At 45.0% G+C, this 17942-nt stretch overlaps 2 protein-coding genes across 2 annotated transcripts in view; one reads left to right on the top strand and one right to left on the bottom strand.

Moving 5' to 3' along the window:
- LMOD1 (leiomodin 1) overlaps positions 1-3856 on the bottom strand; it is a 48179-nt gene extending 44323 nt beyond the window's left edge. The window contains exon 1 of the mRNA XM_023514555.1: positions 3345-3856. Coding sequence (XP_023370323.1) covers positions 3345-3605 — 261 coding nt within the window. The 5' untranslated portion in view covers positions 3606-3856. The remainder of the gene's footprint in view (positions 1-3344) is intronic.
- A 6594-nt stretch (positions 3857-10450) lies between these two features.
- The window catches only part of TIMM17A (translocase of inner mitochondrial membrane 17A), a 14599-nt gene continuing 7107 nt past the window's right edge, over positions 10451-17942 (top strand). The window contains exons 1-4 of the mRNA XM_003792275.1: positions 10451-10535; positions 11938-12037; positions 12164-12227; positions 17524-17652. Of these exons, the coding sequence (XP_003792323.1) occupies positions 10510-10535; positions 11938-12037; positions 12164-12227; positions 17524-17652 (319 nt within the window). The 5' untranslated portion in view covers positions 10451-10509. The remainder of the gene's footprint in view (positions 10536-11937; positions 12038-12163; positions 12228-17523; positions 17653-17942) is intronic.

Genomic DNA, 17942 nt, shown 5'->3' with positions numbered 1-17942 from the left:
AAAAAAAAAAAAAAAAAAGAAGAACAGTATATCCATAATACAATTATTACACTTAAAAGGAATCCACAAAAAATCCTTCATGCCATTCAGTATCCCATGAGGATTTACTTTCTGTAATTCACACTTGTTCTTATTAATAATAGCTATGTTCTTACAGGGGTGGGAGATGAGCAGCCAGCCAGACTGTATTATGGCTACTGCTCCTAGGACAACATATGAATATGTGGCCACTGCTCTGTAACACTCTCTGCTGTTTTTTTTTTTTTAAGACAGAGACTTGCTCTGTCTCCAGGCTACAGTGCTGTGGCCTCAGCCAGCTCACAGCAACCTCAAACTCCTGGGCTCAAGTGATCCTTCTGCCTCAGCTTCCTGAGTAGCTGGGACTACAGGAACCCACTAGCACACCCAGGTAGTTTTTCTATTTTCGGTAGAAGAGGGGTCTCGCTTTTGCTCGAGGAGGTCTGGCACACCTGAGCTCCAGTAATCCTCCTGTCTCGGCCTCCCAGAGTGCTGGGATTACAGGTGTGAGTCACCGTGCCTGGGCTCTGTGGTGGTTCTCTGTGTTTTGTAACTCTGATTGGATTATAAATGATTCAGGGCAGGGACTGGCATTACTGCCCTTTATGTACCCTAGTGTGGCAGCGAGGAGGAAGCACAGATCTCAGAGTCAGGCAGGCCACTATTAGCTGTGTGACCTTGGGGCAGTTATTCAATGTCTCTGAGATGACCGGAATGAAAATCTCTCTCAGGAATGGTCAGGCTTACATAAAAGAAAGGGTAAATGTGCTTGGCACATAGAAGGCTCTTAGTAAATGCTCATTCTGCTGCTCTTCTTCAACTCCAGTGAAACAAGTTCACAGTTACTCTGTTTTGCCAACTGTCTTCGTTCCTTGCTTAGGGTGCAGACCACCATTAGCAGGGCTGCTGTCGGTCCAGCCTGGGGCCCCACCCACCGTTCTTGCCCCTACCCCCAAGCACCCAGGCTTTGCTTGTCCATTCTGGTCACTCGCTAAACCAACAGGCATGACTTGCCCACCCCTCAGGGGACTGAGGAAAGGGAGAGGCTGGGCAGGAGGTAGAGGTTTGCTTTTGGCTCACTCCACCAGTTTCTGGCTTCCTTGATCCAAAGAAATTGATAATTTCACAGCTGCCATTTATGGACTGTTTAGTACACACCAAGCTCTGTGCTAAGTGCTTTACATTGCTATCCCTTTTAGTTTTCACAGCAATCCCATGAGATGGGTACTGTCACCCTTATTTTGTAGATGAAGAACTAAGCCTCAGTACTCAAGCCAGGTTTTTCTGATATTGAATCCAAGTTCTATATTGCACACTCACTATATTGCTATTGGGGCTAAAGAAGCCCCCTTCTGGGGTTCATTCCCATCCACTCAGATATATGGAGGTGACTTCTGTTCACAGCTCAGTGAGCACTCTGAACTCCAGCCAGCCCCTGTGCCAACATGTGCCCCCAGACTGTGTGAGGAAGACCCTGTGGGTGCAAACGGCTTATTTCCATGAGGGAAAAATGGTCCTGAAGGCATCTCCATATGGCAAGGAGGCACACACAAGCACACCTACCACCCTCTGCTCCTGACTAGGACTCTGTCTGCAGAGACAAAGGTGAACCTGTCAGGGGTGGGGAAGCGGGGCAGGGGGGATGGGGGGGGGGTTGCCATGGAATTCATTGGCTGAGGAGAAAGGCTCATGAGAATGAAATTTCCAGGAATGTGAGGATTCCTCACACTGTGGCCTAAACATCTTGCTTATGATTAAGAATGTTTTCTTTGACTTCAGCCTCAGGAGTAGCTTTCTCAGCACCAGAAGCAGCCGCTGAATATGAGGCAGTGATGGGCACAGAGCCTGGGGGCTGGGAATGGGAGACAAGTACAGCCAAAGTTTATGGGGGTGCTAGGGCCTTTACCTGCGTATCATTTCTTTCAGTATGTTTCCTGATAGCTTGTTCACAGGACATAAATTTCTGAGCCTCCTGGCTTCCCTCACTCTCCCTACTTCTTGGCAAAGCCTTAACCATAAGCCCAGGGGTGGGGGGGCACTTGGGGAAGATCAGCTCCAGCTCCTCTACTCCCCTTGCCTTGCCCCTTCTCGCCTCTGCCCTACTTTCCCATCCTGCACTCAAGGAGTCACCACCTACATGCTTGAGGACTAGCGGTCAACACAGTTTCATACCCAGCCAGACATTCCACAGAAGTTTGACATGATAATATTCCCTTTGTCTGTTCTTCTATGCAAATGAGAATGTCATTCGAAGCTCTGGGCCTCGGTTTCCATAGAAGCAAAATAAAAAACAACAATTGAGACTGACCCTTTCCTTGCAATAATTCACAAGTAACAGATAACGTACAAGAGATGTGCTGAGTAGAAGAGACCCATTGCAAAGTCTCAGAACAGTTTTCCCAGTAACACTCTTCTTTATGGGAAAAGGGATCCTAGAGAGTCATTCTCAAGTGCAGGCCAGTCTAGTTTGTTCAAAGAAAACTCACATAGGAACAAAATGCTGAAAAAATAACAATTCCTCTGTGCCAGCCCAGAAAAACAGAAAGCAAGTTGTGCTTAAGCCCATCCTAGATATGAGCAGAGGTTTCCAAAAGCCTCTCTCCTCTCCCCTCCTCTGTATCCACCCGGTGAAATATCTTCATCCTCCCCCCAAATGGCCTTGCTAGCTTGTAAAAGGGAGCGCGCAGAAAACAAATGGATAAACAAAAACAGCTTCCCTGGAATAAACTTGAAGCTATCACATCTTTAAGACACGTTTCCCCACCCATAGGCCCCTGGCCGTGTCTCCCATTGCTTTGGGAAGCCTACCTGCCCCTGAACCTCCTCAAATGATCCATGTGCCATAAGATTCATGTGCCGATAGAGCCAGGGGGCTTAGAAATAGGTCTTTCTCCCGCAAGGAGGGTTTAGCTTTCTCTTTTTGGGTGGCTGGGGGGAGACTGCAAGTGTAATTCTATCCTTTTGCACCTTCTTCTACAAGAGGTGGGATGAGAGCTGAGGACAAAAAGGGGATTGATGGACCAGTATGGAGTCAACTTGACAACAAACTCTTCAAGGACACCTTCCAGCTCCCATCCTACTATTAGGCCTTTCTGATTTTGTGGGATGGTTATGTTCCTCCAACATATCCAACTGCTGCTTATGAAACAGAAATTAGGTGTAAGAGATTCACACTGCTAGTTCAGTGTGTAATAATCGGTTCTGAACCACGAAATCCTTTGCCAACAAGAACTTTTCTTCTAAGGAAAGAAGCATCCTAGTCAGAGAGGCAGAGTCTCCAGCCCTCCCTCCCCTCCTTCTTTCCCTCCAAGGTTCTGCTCACTCACATCCAAGGACATCTCCCTCTGGATAAGTTTCTTGGTCTCCTTTTCACAGAAGTTGAGCATGGCTTCCCGGTTGTACATGCCAGTGGACTGTTTCTCCGTCTGGTTTCTCTGCCGCAGCCCCACGGGAACACTGCCATCTGGGTCCACCACATCCAGCTCCTTCTCCAGCTCCTCCATCTCCTCGGGAGACAAGGTGGACAGCAGGCTGTCGATGTCGGGGTCTTCACTCACCTGCCGGCGATACTTGGCTACCCTGGACATCTTGGCAAAGTGAGCTGAGGCTCTTGCCAGAGGCTAAGGGAGTCCTGGAGGGCAGAGAAGGGAGAGGGTGAGCTGATCTGGATGGAGCAGAGTGGGCTTGGGAGCAAACCCGCAGCTGGTAGAGGACTGTAGCTGCTGGGCCCTGCTGTGCTATAGATGCTGAAGTGTTAAGTGGACACTGCAGCCTCCCTGCAGCTCAGGGCTAGTGGACCCTGGCTGGTCTAACCAAGGGCCAATAAGACGTGACAACTGCCCAGCCCCGAAAGGAGAAGCCAATCCCCAAGCTGGGGGCGGGCCTGCCTCCCTGTCAGAGCTGTTTGAAACTTGAGGACATTCCAGGGAATCTTGGAGCTGCTGCGTGACCAAATTTAGTACAGAGCAGTTTAGCCTTTTAAAGACAAGGGGCCATGCAATGAGAAAAAGATACAAAAATGCAGAGGCTGGCAGAAGCAGATCGCGGCTACAGAGAGCCAGGCAAGCAGGGACGAGGCCATGGGGGTTTGTGAACTGGCCAGCCCGGGGCAAGTTCAAGCACATATTTTACTTCTCCATCACCGGGTGGATGTCGCTGTGGTCAGTGTGTGGCTCTTTCACATCTTTCTACTGTATTTGGTAATGTGCTGGGGGACTCCCGGGCGATTACAGCCCCAGGAAAGATGCTCAATTCGAGATGAAGGGCCAGTACCCCTAATCACCCCTCTACCCATTCTTTTCTTCCAAGGGCAGCCTGAATGCTGAGCATCAGAGGCTCTCACCTCCCTTGGTCGCTTATTGAGAGAGGGAGAAGAAAGGGAGGAGAGAGAGAGAAAAAGAGAGAATCCTTCTCACTGTGTACCAAAACTGAAAACTGGCAGACTATTTGGGAAAGAGAGAGAGTAGGATCTTGAGAAGTCTTAAAGGGCCGTCACTTTCCATGAAGCTCCAAGTCTCTTGGTAAAAGGGTTCAGACCTCCTCCAGTTTTCGAATGCTTCTTCCTCCCCTGGGGCATGTGTACACAGACCTCCTTTGGGAGCCCAGAGGAGGAGCCAGGAGGTTGCCACCCACATAATAATCCAGAGCATGATTTAGCGTGTCTTTAGGGAAATAGAATGCTGGGCCGTTGGGAGAGATACTATTGCAACAGGTCTGGCATGTTTCATAGAAAGGCTTTCCACTGCTCATCCATCATGCTGCCCTGCACAAGTCACAGAGACATTCAATCTCCTGCCCCCCTCCCTCCTGCCACAAAATCCCTTCTAGAAGCCCTGGTGTAACCCATCAGGGTAGATGGTTCGATCTTTCCTGGCATCTTTCCATCCTAAGCCAGAGACAGACAGTCACTTGATCAGCATTTGCTGAGTCCAGGGATTGTCTGGGACTAAAACTTGGCCATAGCATTTAATGTCTACTAGCTCAGCTTTAGGTTAAGGCTGGGGAGAGTAGCGGTGCTCCTGGGTGGGATTGGAGGACAGACCTGAGGCAGGCAGAGCTGAGAAGGAAGAGTGAAGGAGGGGCTCTGGGGAGCCTGGGGACTGTCATGTTAAGACTCAGTAGTCAGGCAGGTAGTAGGTATATATTTATTGATTGCCTGTTACATGTCAGGCATTATTCTAAGAACAAGGTGTATATCACTAAAGATACAAAATCAGTGTAGTCCCTGGGTTTTTAGAGCTTACATTCTATCAGTGAAGATAGTTATTAAGCAAATAATTTTAAATAATTACATAATTTTTTTTTTAGAGAGACAGTCTCACTTTGTCGCCCTTGTTAGAGTACTGTGACGTCACAGCTCACAGTAACCTGCAGCTCTTGGGCTTAGGCGATTCTCTTACCTCAGCCTCCTGAGTAGCTGGAACTAAAGGAACCTGCCACAACGCCCGGCTATTTTATTGTTGCAGTTTGGCTGGGGTGGGTTTGAACCCGCCACCTTTGGGTATATAGGGCTGGTGTTCTACTCACTGAGCCACAGGCACTGCCAAATAATTAAAAGGGAGCAAAAGGTCTCAAAAGAGAAGTAAAGGGGCTATGGGGAAAACAGGGGAGGTTAGATAGCATTTATGTTTAAGAGCTTGGGTCCCAGGGCCAGGCGTGGTGGCTCACACCTGTATGTAATCTTAACACTTTGGGAGGTGGAGGCAAGTGGATTGCCTGAGCTCACAGGTTCCAGATCAGCCTGAACAAGAGTAAGACCCCGTCTCTAAAAATAGCTAGGTATTGTGGCGGGCACTTGTAGTCCCAGCTACTTGGGAGGTTGAAGCAAGAGAATCACTTGAACCCAAGAGACTGAGGTTGCTGTGAGCTATGACATCACTATACTCTACCTGAAAACATGCTAAAGTGACACTCTGTCTCAAAAAAAAAAAAATTAAGAGCTTGGGCCCTTGGGTCCTGGTATTGCTACTTCCCAGCCATGTGACTTTGGGCAAGCCACCTTCTTCTCTGAGACTCGGCTTCAGCATCTGTAAAATAAGGTGATTGCTGTGAACATTAAATTAGGTCATACACGTGAAAACATTTAGTTGATGTATGTGATACATGGTAAACACAATATTTATCAATCAATAAACCTTATTATAACTTTTCACTCTTCTCCTATGTTCTTTTCTTTTTTCCCCAGCCCACATCTTCTTTCACCTTTTCCTCCCTTTCCTTCAATAGTAACCACCCTCAGTACACACACACACACACACACGTACATGCTCGCATGCACGTGTACAATCTCTTCATCTGGTTCTCACTTCACTCATTCATTCAAGTATTTATTCAGATACTACTTACTATATGTACATGTAGCACCCTGTCTACACTATGAAGAGAGGGATACAAAAATAATCACAACATTGCTACTATGTTATTCTCTTAAAATGTATAGTTTAATAGGGTAAAAAATAATTACAGTGCAGGCTCTGAGCCCGTAGCACAGAGATTACTGCGTCAGCCATATACACTGAGGGTGGCGGGTTTGAACTCGGCCTGGGCCTGCTAACCAACAATGACAACTGCAACAAAAAATAGCTGAGCTGGGCATTGTGGTGGGCGCCTGTAGTCCCAGCTATGTGGGAGGGTGAAGCAAGAGAATTGCTGAAGCCCAAGAGTTTGAGGTTGCTGTGAGCTGGGACGCCATAACACTCCACTGAGGGTGACATAGTGAGACTCTATCTCAAAAAAAGAAAAAATAATAAGATAAACAATTACAGTGCAAAGCAAAGTAAACCAAACCAGAGAGGTATAAGGAATTGTTAAGAGCCTAACTGAAGACACCATTTTTTTTTTTTTTAGAGACAGTCTCACTTTATTGCCCTTGGTAGAGTGCTGCGGTGTCACAGGTCACAGCAAACTCCAGCTCTTGGGCTTAGGAAATCTCTTGCCTCAGCCTCCTGAGTAGCTGGGACTATAGGCGCCTGCCACAACATCCACCTATTTTTTTGTTGCAGTTTGGTAGGGCCAGGTTTGAACCCACTGCCCTTGGTATATGGGGCCGGGGCCCTACTCACTGAGCCATAGGCGCCTTCCGAAGACACCAATTTTGTAGGGAGGAGTCAGAGTGAGCATCCCAGGAGTCAGGGTGGGCATTCCAGAGGATATAACAAAGGACTTGAGCTGGGCTGCTGTGGGCTGGACACAGCACTCCTTGCACCCATCCCCTGCCCTCACTCCCACTCAGGTCAGTCACTCTTTACCCTCACAGTGGCCTAGAAAAGACATCATCTTCTGGGGCCTTGGATTTGGGGTCACCTCAGCCATCCTCTAGTCCCCAAGTCAGCTGAAAGCAGCTCCCTTTCCAGCTTCCAAGGACTCTTCTTTCTCAGGATTTTTTTCCCAAAATAGTCAACTGTGGCTCTGTGCCTGTAGCTCAGCAGCTACATACACTGGAGCTGGCCACATACACTGGGGCTAGTGAGTTTGAACCCGGCCCAGGCCTGTCAAACAACAATAACAACTATAACTACAACAAAAAAAGTACCTAGGCGTTGTGGTGGGTGCCTGTGGTCTCAGCTACTTGGGAGGCTGAGGCAAGAGGATCGCTTAGGCCCAAGAGTTTGAGGTTGCTGTGAGCTGTTATGCCATAGTGCTCTACACATAGTGAGACTCTGTATAAATAAATAAATAAAATAAAGTAGAGGTCCCTCCCCAATGTGGGTGGGCACATCCAATCCATTGAGGGTATGAACAGAAAGAGCAAAAGGCAGAGTTAGGAGGAATTTGCTCTTCTTTTCCTGCCTCACTGATCAGCTGGGGTATTTCATCTTATCTTCTGCCTTTGAACTCAGACTTGGCTCTCCTGGTTCTCCAGCTTTTATAATTGGACTGAATTACACCACGGACTTTACTGGGTATCTAGCTTGCAGACATAGATCATAGGACTTCTCAACCTCCATAATCATGTGAGTCAATTCCTCATAATAAATAAATAAATATCTAAGTATATGCTATTGCCTATTGGTTTTTGTTGTTGTAGTTGTTCTTTTCTTTTTTTGGACATAGAGTCCTATTCTGTTGCCATGGGTGGAGTGCTGTGATATTAGTTTATGGCAACCTCAGACTCCTGGTCTCAAGTGATCCTCTTGCCTTAGCCTCCTGAGCAGTTGAGATTAGAGGCATATGTCACAATATCCGACTAGTTTTTGTTTTCTATTTTTAGTAGAGCCTGAGTGTCACTCTTGCTCAGGCTGGTCTTGAACTCCTGAGCTTGAACAATCCACCTGCCTCAGTGCCTATTGGTTCTGTTTCTCTGGAGAACCCTGACTATTCCTGGTGACTAAGTCTAAAAAACTGACTTCACAAGAGACAGATGCACAAATCAGTACTAACTACCAAGTGGACAAGAATGGTTCTGAGCATAGGCTAGGGCATTCTCTCCTGTAAGGAAATCTATTTAGAAGCCAAATAATAATTAGAAGATTGCATAATGAACATGGTATAAGAGAAAAGGAGGTGTCTAGAAGTAGGGGATATTTCATCTGGTCTCGGGAAACCAAAAAAAATATCCTTGCCCCATGAGAGTGTAAATCTCTAGTTACTGAAAATATTTATGTCCACTAGGTCTGGGTGCTGACTAAACATCATGTTCTCGCCCTCTGAGTTTCTCCCTTGAGGCTCCATGTTACTCCCCTCCCACATTCTCTCTTCAGACTGTATCACCAGATTTAAGTGTTTTGAATTATAGTCACATTCTAAACAGGCCTTCTCAAACTTATACGTCCAAATCAGATGACTAATTTGAACTATTCTCACATATAAGATATATTTGCTGATAATCTTTAGTTCAATGGAGAGTTCAACTCACCTGCTTACTTTATGTCCAAGTTTTTGAAGAGAACTCCACTCTTCTCTGCAGTCTCATATTATTTATTACCCTGACTTTTCCATAAAACAAATGTGTACATTTAAAAAAAATTATTTTTCTTAGAGACAGGGTCTGGCTCTGTGGTGCAGGCAGGAATGCAGTGGGCACCATCTCTGTTTACTATAGCCTCAAACTCCTGGGCTCAGGTGATTCTAGAGATATATTCCACCAGGCCAGTTAATTTTTTTATGTTTTGTAGAGATCAGATCTCTGGCTACGTTGCTCAGGGTGGTCTAGAACTCCTGGGCTCAAGCATTCCTCCCACCCCAGCCTCCCAAAGTGCTGGAATTAGAGCTGTGAGCCACCACACTCAGACTGTATTTTAAAATCTATTGCAAAAGCAACAGAACAGTGAGGTGCACCTTTAACAGCTGTCACATGATTGAAGTTGTTTTTGGTTTTTGTCTTATTTGTTTTTTTACTTTGTCCCCACCCCTTTAGTCTTCTCTTCCCTTTAGTCCCACTCTTCATATTTTCTGGTGATCAGAGGGTAGGCCCCCAAGAGGCTCCACCATCTATGTCATTCAAATCCAGGGGTCCAAATTGGTCACGGCACTATAGATGGCCCAAATTGTTCCAATTTCACAAATATTTATTGAGCCAGCTAGCAAATTCCAGGCACTGTGATTACAGGGTGTCCCAAAGTCGCCACACATAGGGAAAATGGAAATTGTAGCTAAATGTACCTTTATTTACAAAATATTCATTGCAAAAAATTTTATAAAATGTCTACGCGGCTCGGCGCCTATGGCTCAAGCGGCTAAGGCACCAGCCACATACAACCTGAGCTGGTGGGTTCGAATCCAATCCGGCCCGCCAAACAACAATGACCGCTGCAACCAGAAAATAGCCGGACGTTGTGGCGGGCGCCTGTAGTCCCAGCTACTTGGGAGGCTGAGGCAAGAGAATCCCTTGAGCCCAGGAGTTGGAGGTTGCTGTGAGCTGTGATGCCTCATTACTCTACCCAGGGCAACAGCTTGAGGCTCCGTCTCAAAAAGAAAAAAGAAAAAGTATCTACGTGTTTGCCACTTCTTTGTAAAATTTTGTAATGAATATTTTGGAAACAAACGTACATTCAGCTACAATTTCCCATTTTCCCTATGTGTGGCGACTTTGGCGGCACCCTATATAAAGGACTGAGACATCTTTGCCCTAAAGGAGTTGGTAAGAGGTTCACGATCAATGAGGAAGTAGGTGGCATTAATTCACAGTTGACAGCAAAAGTACTAAAAAAAAAAAAAGAAGAAAGAAAAAAACGTATTTAAGAAGTAGGAGAACCCTAGCGGAATAATATCAGGTTGATCCCAGGCCAAGGAACCTCTAGTTACACGGTAACTGGAACTCTTCCTTGTTCGTAGCTCCCCGCCCACATAACCCAAACTCGCCGCCTTCGAGGACGTGGGCTATGCCAAGCCGGGGGCCGGCACCACCGACAGCTTCCCGGCTCCCATTGGTTGCCGGGGAAAGCGGTAAACCAATCCCCATAGACCTTAACGCCCTCCTCTCGGGATCACTTCCGCTGTTGGGGTCAGGCTCCGCCCAGCCTGCCCGGCGTCATTCGCGCTGCTGGTGTCAAGATGGAGGAGTATGCCCGGGAACCTTGGTGAGTCTCATCTGCTGTCCTCTGCTCACATCCCTAGTTCACCTCTGTCTAGTTTTCCAAGGTGCAAGCCATACTCAGCCACAAACTCGTCGACGTGGGCCTGGTAACCGTGGGCAGTGCAGACTCGAGAGGCCAGTTGGCTTCTCAGCCCTGTACCCCACCCTGTCCACTCAGCCGCGTGAGCCTCGCCGCCCATAACCTAGCACCCTGTGACCTTGTAGTGGATGAGGAGGAGATCTACGTACCTGCTCCCAACGCAGGGTACATTTGACCTTTTGCGGGGTTGGTTGTTGTCCTCTCTGCCTGTTTAGGTGACCTTGGACGCGTCCCTACCCCTCGCCTTGCTCAGTTCTCTTGTTGAGGAAAGGAAGGTAGGCCTCTCAGGGAGTGCTGTTCTTGAGGCCTTATCTCATCATAGGTGTCTCCCGGGTGAGGCATTTCGAATGAGAGGGACTTTGTTTAACTCAGGGGGGTTGGATAAGCTCTGATAAGCTGGAGCCTTGTTTTCTTGCTTGGAATTCTCCCTTGGAGGGTAAAGAGGACAAAAATTATCTGGACTATAGGAAGAGAACGTAGCTTGCGTTCTCAGAGAAGCCATGAATAGAAATTTATTTATTCATTCAGTGCTTGAGTGAAGGCTGTATGTTAGCATTTGATTAGGTTCGAGGAATAAAACATCAATGCATCAAGCACATAAATAAATAATTATAAAGTGGTGTAATTGTTATCAGAAAAGTCCCAGTTTGTCTGATTTTAAAATTTCTGGGGTCCTAAGTGAAAAATCAAATCTCGGTATTTAGTTTAATCACCTATTTTATTATTTGTGAGCAAGAACCAAGGTGTCCTCAAATTGTGAAAGCGCCCAGGACTTTGAATTACTCCTTTACTATTCTTAGTCCTGAAGCCTGCTTTATCCTCTCCACCACCACCACCAAATAGCATACAGGGTTATATGTTGCAGTACTTCCTGGCTCTTCAAACTAACTTTCTTCAAAGGCAATTATTCCCTTCCTGGATTGTGCTCAGATATACAGGACTCAGCACCCTTTACACTGCTGCTTGAAATAGCATAATGACAGGTTAGCAAGGGGATAATGTATTTAACTTTGTAGAGATAAAAATCTTACAAAAGTAATGAGTTTTCATTTACTAAATCATAATACATATGTCCTGAAGCAATACAGTCAGTTATCTGGTAAATTTTATAGTCAAAACTTCCTTGATCTTCTGACTGGTCTGTTTGGTTACAGCATTTTCTCAAGTCATTTATAAACAAAACCAAATGTTTATTGGTTGCAGTGGGCCCTGCTGTGGAATCTGTCACATCCCTTAATGTGTTAGGAAAGAAGGTTTAATGGCTTATGAATGAAATATGATTATCTTTTCCCCTCTCTGTTCTTAGCCCCTGGCGAATAGTGGATGACTGTGGTGGGGCCTTTACGATGGGTACCATTGGTGGTGGTATCTTTCAAGCAATCAAAGGTTTTCGAAATTCTCCAGTGGTGAGTGATGGTCTTATTTTATCCTCACTTGATAGATGAGTTTGATAATATTACTGTGAGTCTCATCAGTGGATTTTACATCCAGTATGTTATATTTTTGGTTGCTTCCTTTTGTTTTCTTTATAGGGAGTAAACCACAGACTACGAGGGAGTTTGACAGCTATTAAAACCAGAGCTCCACAATTGGGAGGTGAGCAGAATGTATTCATTTTACTTTATCTTTATCTGTTTATTTGAAGATGGAACTATGTTTTTTCTTTTAAGATTGTACCAATTAGTGATTTTAGTTGGGTTTAACAGTTTGTCACAAATTAATATCCCTGTAGGTTCTTCTTGGTTTATGGTTTGTTCAAGAAAATTAACTTGGCGGCGGCGCCTGTGGCTCAGTGAGTAGGGCGCCAGCCCCATATACCGAGGGTGGCAGGTTCAAATACGGACCTGGCCAAACCCCAACAAAAAAATAGCCGGGCATTGTGGCAAGCGCCTGTAGTCCCAGCTACTTGGAAGGCTAAGGCAAGAGAATCACCTAAGTTCAGAAGTTGGAGGTTGCTGTGAGCTGTGTGACGCTGCCATGGCACTCTATGGAGGGCAATAAAGTGAGACTCTGTCTCTTAAAAAAAAAAAGAAAAGAAAATTAACTTGAATTGGGACCCTTGAGGTGGCTAATGCCTGCAATCCTAGCACTCTGGGAGGCCGAGGTGAGTGGATTGCCAGAGCTCGCAGGTACAAGACCAGGCTGAGGAAGAGAGAGATTTTGTCTCTAAAAATACCTGGGCGTTGTGGCGGGCACCCGTAGTCCCAGCTACTGTAGATGCTGAGGCAAGAAAATTGCTTGAGCCCAAGAGTTTGAGGTTGCTGTGAGCAGTAATGCATGGCACTGTACCCAGGGTGACAAAGTGAGACAGACAAAAAAAAAAAAAAGAAGAAGAAGCATAAAGCTGAAGAGAATGTGATCTGAAGGATTGGGGTTTCATGAGAGAGAAACTGGTCAACCTCATTGGGCCCTTCTCCAAGGTTAGCTTTTGGACATTGTATGGCGGTCAATGCAAAATTTGAAAAGATTATATTTATTGTACTTTTTTTTAAACTTGGTTATTCAGAAGCTTGGAGAAGGGAGATGACAAAGTTTGGAGGTGATACACTTACAAAGATAGTCAGATTGAAGAGATTGTATATAAGACATGAAAAAGACTTAATACTTCATTCCTTAGAAATTTTGTGCACCAGAATAATCTCTTTGTTTTCAGCATATTTTTCTTTTGAAGGTAGTAGCTTATAGCTACTGCTTACTGAATGCTTACTATTTGCTAAGCATTATGCTGCTAAGTGTTTTACAACTTTATCCTATTTGATTATCCTCATTTTCCAGATGAGGTATTGATGCTGAAGTGATTGTGTATCTTTTTTTTTTTATTTTTCCCCTCTGCAATAATTGTATATTCTGGAAAGTGAATAGTAACTAATTTTCCTTTGTTTTGATGGTTACTATGATGTTCAAGAATGAAAAGTAGTATTAGGCTGAGGTGGGTGGTTTGTCCTGAGCTCAGAAGTTCGAGACCAGCATGAGCCAGAGTGAGACCCTGTCTCTACCAAATAAGTGCCGGACCTTCTGGCAGGCGCCTGTAATCCCAGCTACTTGGGAGGCTGAGGCTAGAGAATCACTTAAACCCAAGGACCCAGGGATTGGTGGAGGTTGCTGTGAGCTATGATTCTATTGTACTCCACTGAGGGTAACAAAGTGAGACTCTGTCTCCATTTAAAAAAAAAAGTAGTATTAAATGCACGCCAAACCCTGAATCTCTAGTATATGCAGAAGTCATAGTAGGATTTATATTTGGTTTTTGAGATGCTGTTTCTTTTTTTTTTCTTTTTTTGCAGTTTTTAGCCAGGGCTGGGTTTGAACCCACCACCTCTGGCATATGGGGCCGGCGCCCTACTCCTTTGAACCACAGGAGCCACCCCGAGATGCTGTTTCTATCACCTTACGTGTTTCCTTTACTTATTTAGTTATTTATGTATTTTTTGAGACAGAGTCTAACTTTGTCACCCTCCATAGAGTGTCATGACATCACAGCTCACAGCAACCTCAAACTCTTGGGCTTAAGCGATTCTCTTGCCTTAGCCTCTTGAGTAGCCGGGACTACAGGTACTTGCTACAACATTCGGCTGTTTTTTAGAGACAGGGTCTTGCTGTGGCTCAGGCTGGTCTTGAAGTCGTGAGCTCAGGCAATCTACAAGACCTTGGCTTCCCAAGCGCTGGGATTATAGACATGAGCCACCATACCTGGTCCCTATTTCCTTTTTTTTGTTTTTTAAATCTTAAATAATAAACTTTATTTTAGGCCAGGTGAGGTGGCTCACACCTGTAATCCTAGCACTCTGGGAGGCCGAGGCAGGTAGATTACTTGAGCTGAGGAGCTTGACACCAGCCTAAGCAAGAGCGGGATCTTGTCTCTACTAAAACTAGAAAAATTATCTGGGCATTATGATATGCACCTGTGATCCTAGCTACTTGAGAGGCTGAGGCATGACACAGGGGTCCTCAGACAACAGGGGACCAGTTCACTGTCCCTCAGACGGTTGGACTGCGGTCTCCGGGATGAGTTGGCTGCTAAGCAGGACAGGTAGCTGCAGCAAAAACAACTGGCAGGCTTGATAAATGTCCTAGGTGGGCTGCATGTGGCCCGCAGGCTGTAGTTTGAGCACGCCTGGAAGAGGATCACTCAAACCCAAGTGTTTGAGGTTGCAGTGAGCTATGATGCCATGGCACTCTAGCCAGTGGCAACAGAATGAGACTATCTCAAAAAAATAAATAGGCTCAGCGCCTCTGGCTCAAGTGGCTAAGGCACCAGCCACATACACCTGAGTTGGCGGGTTCGGATCCAGCTGGGCCGCCAAACAACAACGATGGCTGCAACCAAAAAATAGACAGGCATTGTGATGGGCACCTGTAGTCCCAGCTACTTGGGAGGCAAAGGCAGGAAAATCGCTTGAGCCCAGGAGTTGGAGGTTGCTATGAGTTGTGATGCCACAGCACTTCACCCAGGGTGACAACTTGAGGCTCTGTCTCAAAAAAAGTAAAAATAAATAAATAATAAACTTTATTTTAGAGCAGTTTTAGATTTACAAAAATATAGGAAAGATTAGTAGAGTTCCCAAATACACCCACACCAAGTTTTCTCTATTATTAACATCTTACATTAATATAATACATTTGTTACAATTAATTAAGCAGTATTGATATGTTATCATTAACTAAATTCATAATTTATTCGCATTTGGGGGGTTTTATTTTATGTTTTTTAATTTTTTTAATTTTATATTTTTTATTGTCATAATTGTGTACTTTGATGCATTTATGGGGTTCAGTGTACTGATTTAATATGCAATGTGAAATGCTTACATTGAACTAAGTAACCCATTCATCACAATTATACTCTTTTTTTAAAGTAGTTTTGAAATGTACCATTGCATCATGCACATTAGATGAGGTTCCCCCAAATATCCTTCCACCTCCCCTCCCCAGGGGGGTTATTTTTATTTCCAAATATTATATACAGGAGTTCAAGTGCTTATGGTTACATGTATCAATTTTGTTATGCTTGAGTCAGCGTTATAAATGTGCCCATCACCCAGATAGTGTTCCTTGTATCCATTAGGAAGTTTTTGCCCGTCCCTCCCCCTGCACCTCATACATTGTTATTGAGTTAGGAAATAATTAGGTAACTGTCATTGCCAAGAGAAGCTTGAGGAGCCATGTCAACTGAATGAAATGTAGTACCCTGGAACAGAAAAAGGACATTAAAAACTAAGGAAATCTGAGGCGGCGCCTGTGGCTCAAAGGAGTAGGGCACTGGCCCCATTTGCTGGAGGTGGCGGGTTCAAACCCAACCCTGACCAAAAAAAAAAAAAACCTAAGGAAATCTGAATAAAATACAGACTTTAGTTAGTAATAATGTTATCAATATTGGGTCACTAGTTGTGACAAATACTCCATGCTAATCTATTATACAGGGTATCCATAAAGTTTGTGTACAGTTTAAAATACTGCACTTATCTGTTATTAAGTAATAAATGTCTAACTCAGTACTAATTTGAGAGTTGATTACTCTGACATTTCACTTTGACACTTGTTTCATTTTTATTGGGAAGGTACATCCTTATTCTTTCAGATGAATGTTTTTCCTTGTGATTATCTTTCAAATTTTTTGGTTTTTTTTTTTTGTATGTGGGCTAGAGGGCCAGGGCCTCAGTCTAGCCCACAGTAACCTCAAACTCTTAGGCTAAAGGGATCCTTCTGTCTCAGCCTCCTGAGTAGGTGGGACTGCAGTTACCTACCACAGCACCAGCTAATTTGATGGGGGTCTCTTGCTCAGGCTGATCTCAAATTCCTGAGCTCAACTGATCCCTCCCTCCTAAGCCTTCCAGAATGTTATCAAGATTTTTTTTTTTTTAAGCGACAGTCTCATTATGTTGCCCTCAGTAGAGTGCTCTGGTGTCACAGCTCACAGCAACCTCAAACTCTTGGGCTTAAGCGATTCTCTTTGCCTCGGCCTCCCAAGTAGCTGGATCTACAGGCGCCTGCCACAATATCCAGCAATTTTTTTGTTGTAGTTGTTGTTGTTTGGCAGGCCTGGGTTGGGCTCATACCTGTCAGCCCTGGTGTATGTGGCCAGTGCCCTAACCACTGAGCTACAGGCACTGAGCCTATCAAGATTTTTTTAGAGCACATTCTGCAAAACCATGAATAAGTCAAAAACTTGTGTTCTTTTTTTTTTAAATTTTTTGAGACAGATTCTCACTCTGTGCCCTGGGTTTAAATGCTGTGGTATCATAGCTCACAGCAATCTCAAACTCTTCGGTTCGAGTGATCCTCTTGCCTCAGCCTCCCAAGTAACTGGAAGTACAGGTGCCTGCCACAACACCCAGCTGTTTTTTAGAGATAGGGTCTCACTCTTGCTCATGCTAGTCTTGAACTCTTGAGCTCAGGCAGTCCACCTGCCTAAGCATCCCAGAGTACTAGCCAATTTGTGTTTTTTTGGAGGGGGGAGGGAGCAGAGTTTCATTATGTCACCCTTGGTAGAGTGCTGTGACATCACAGCTCATAGCAACCTCAAACTCTTGGGTTTAAGCGATTCTCTTGTCTCAGCCACCCAAGTAACTGGGACTATAGACACCTGCCACAATGCCCTGCTATTTTTAGAGATGAGGTCTCACTCTGGCTCAGGTTGGTCTCAAACCTGGGAGCTCAGGCAGTCCACCCACCATGGCCTCCCAGAGTGCTAGAATTGCAAATTGCAGGGGTGAGCCACCGCCACCGTGCCCAGCTAGTATTCTGACTTTTGTTCACTGTTCATTCAAACGTGTATTTGCGTGTGTTTGGAATATGAGAGTTTTGAAAATATGGTGAATGTTATATAAAGTTACTTTTGACCATGGCATTTTAAATATAAGATGAAATTAGTATTTGTTTGTTTGTGAAATAGGTAGCTTTGCTGTTTGGGGAGGTCTGTTTTCCATGATTGACTGTAGTATGGTTCAAGTCAGAGGAAAAGAAGATCCCTGGAACTCCATCACAAGTGGTGCCTTAACAGGAGCCATACTGGCAGCAAGAAGTAAGCAGTCGTTAAAGAAGTCACAGTTTTGGGAAAACCTTATTTGTCTTAATTGAGTGATATCTATAATATATAAAACTGAGCATTGCTTAATGTGGTATGGCATGAACATACAGCATATGATGATTTGAAAAAAAAAAGGAGATTTGTTTATTTGCAGTGTTGAGAATGAGAAAGCATGGGGTTCTAACCCTTAAATTTCAGTGGTTAAGCACACTTTAGGGGCGGCGCCTATGGCTCAGACAGTAGGGCACAAGCCCCATATACTGAAGGTGGTGGGTTTGAACCCA

The sequence above is a fragment of the Otolemur garnettii genome, unplaced genomic scaffold (assembly GCF_000181295.1).
Source record: "Otolemur garnettii isolate 467f Iridium unplaced genomic scaffold, OtoGar3 scaffold00055, whole genome shotgun sequence".
In the NCBI taxonomy this organism is placed as follows: Eukaryota; Metazoa; Chordata; class Mammalia; order Primates; family Galagidae; genus Otolemur; species Otolemur garnettii.
Note: the sequence above shows the minus strand (reverse complement) of the source record. Positions and strands in the feature narration are given on the sequence as shown.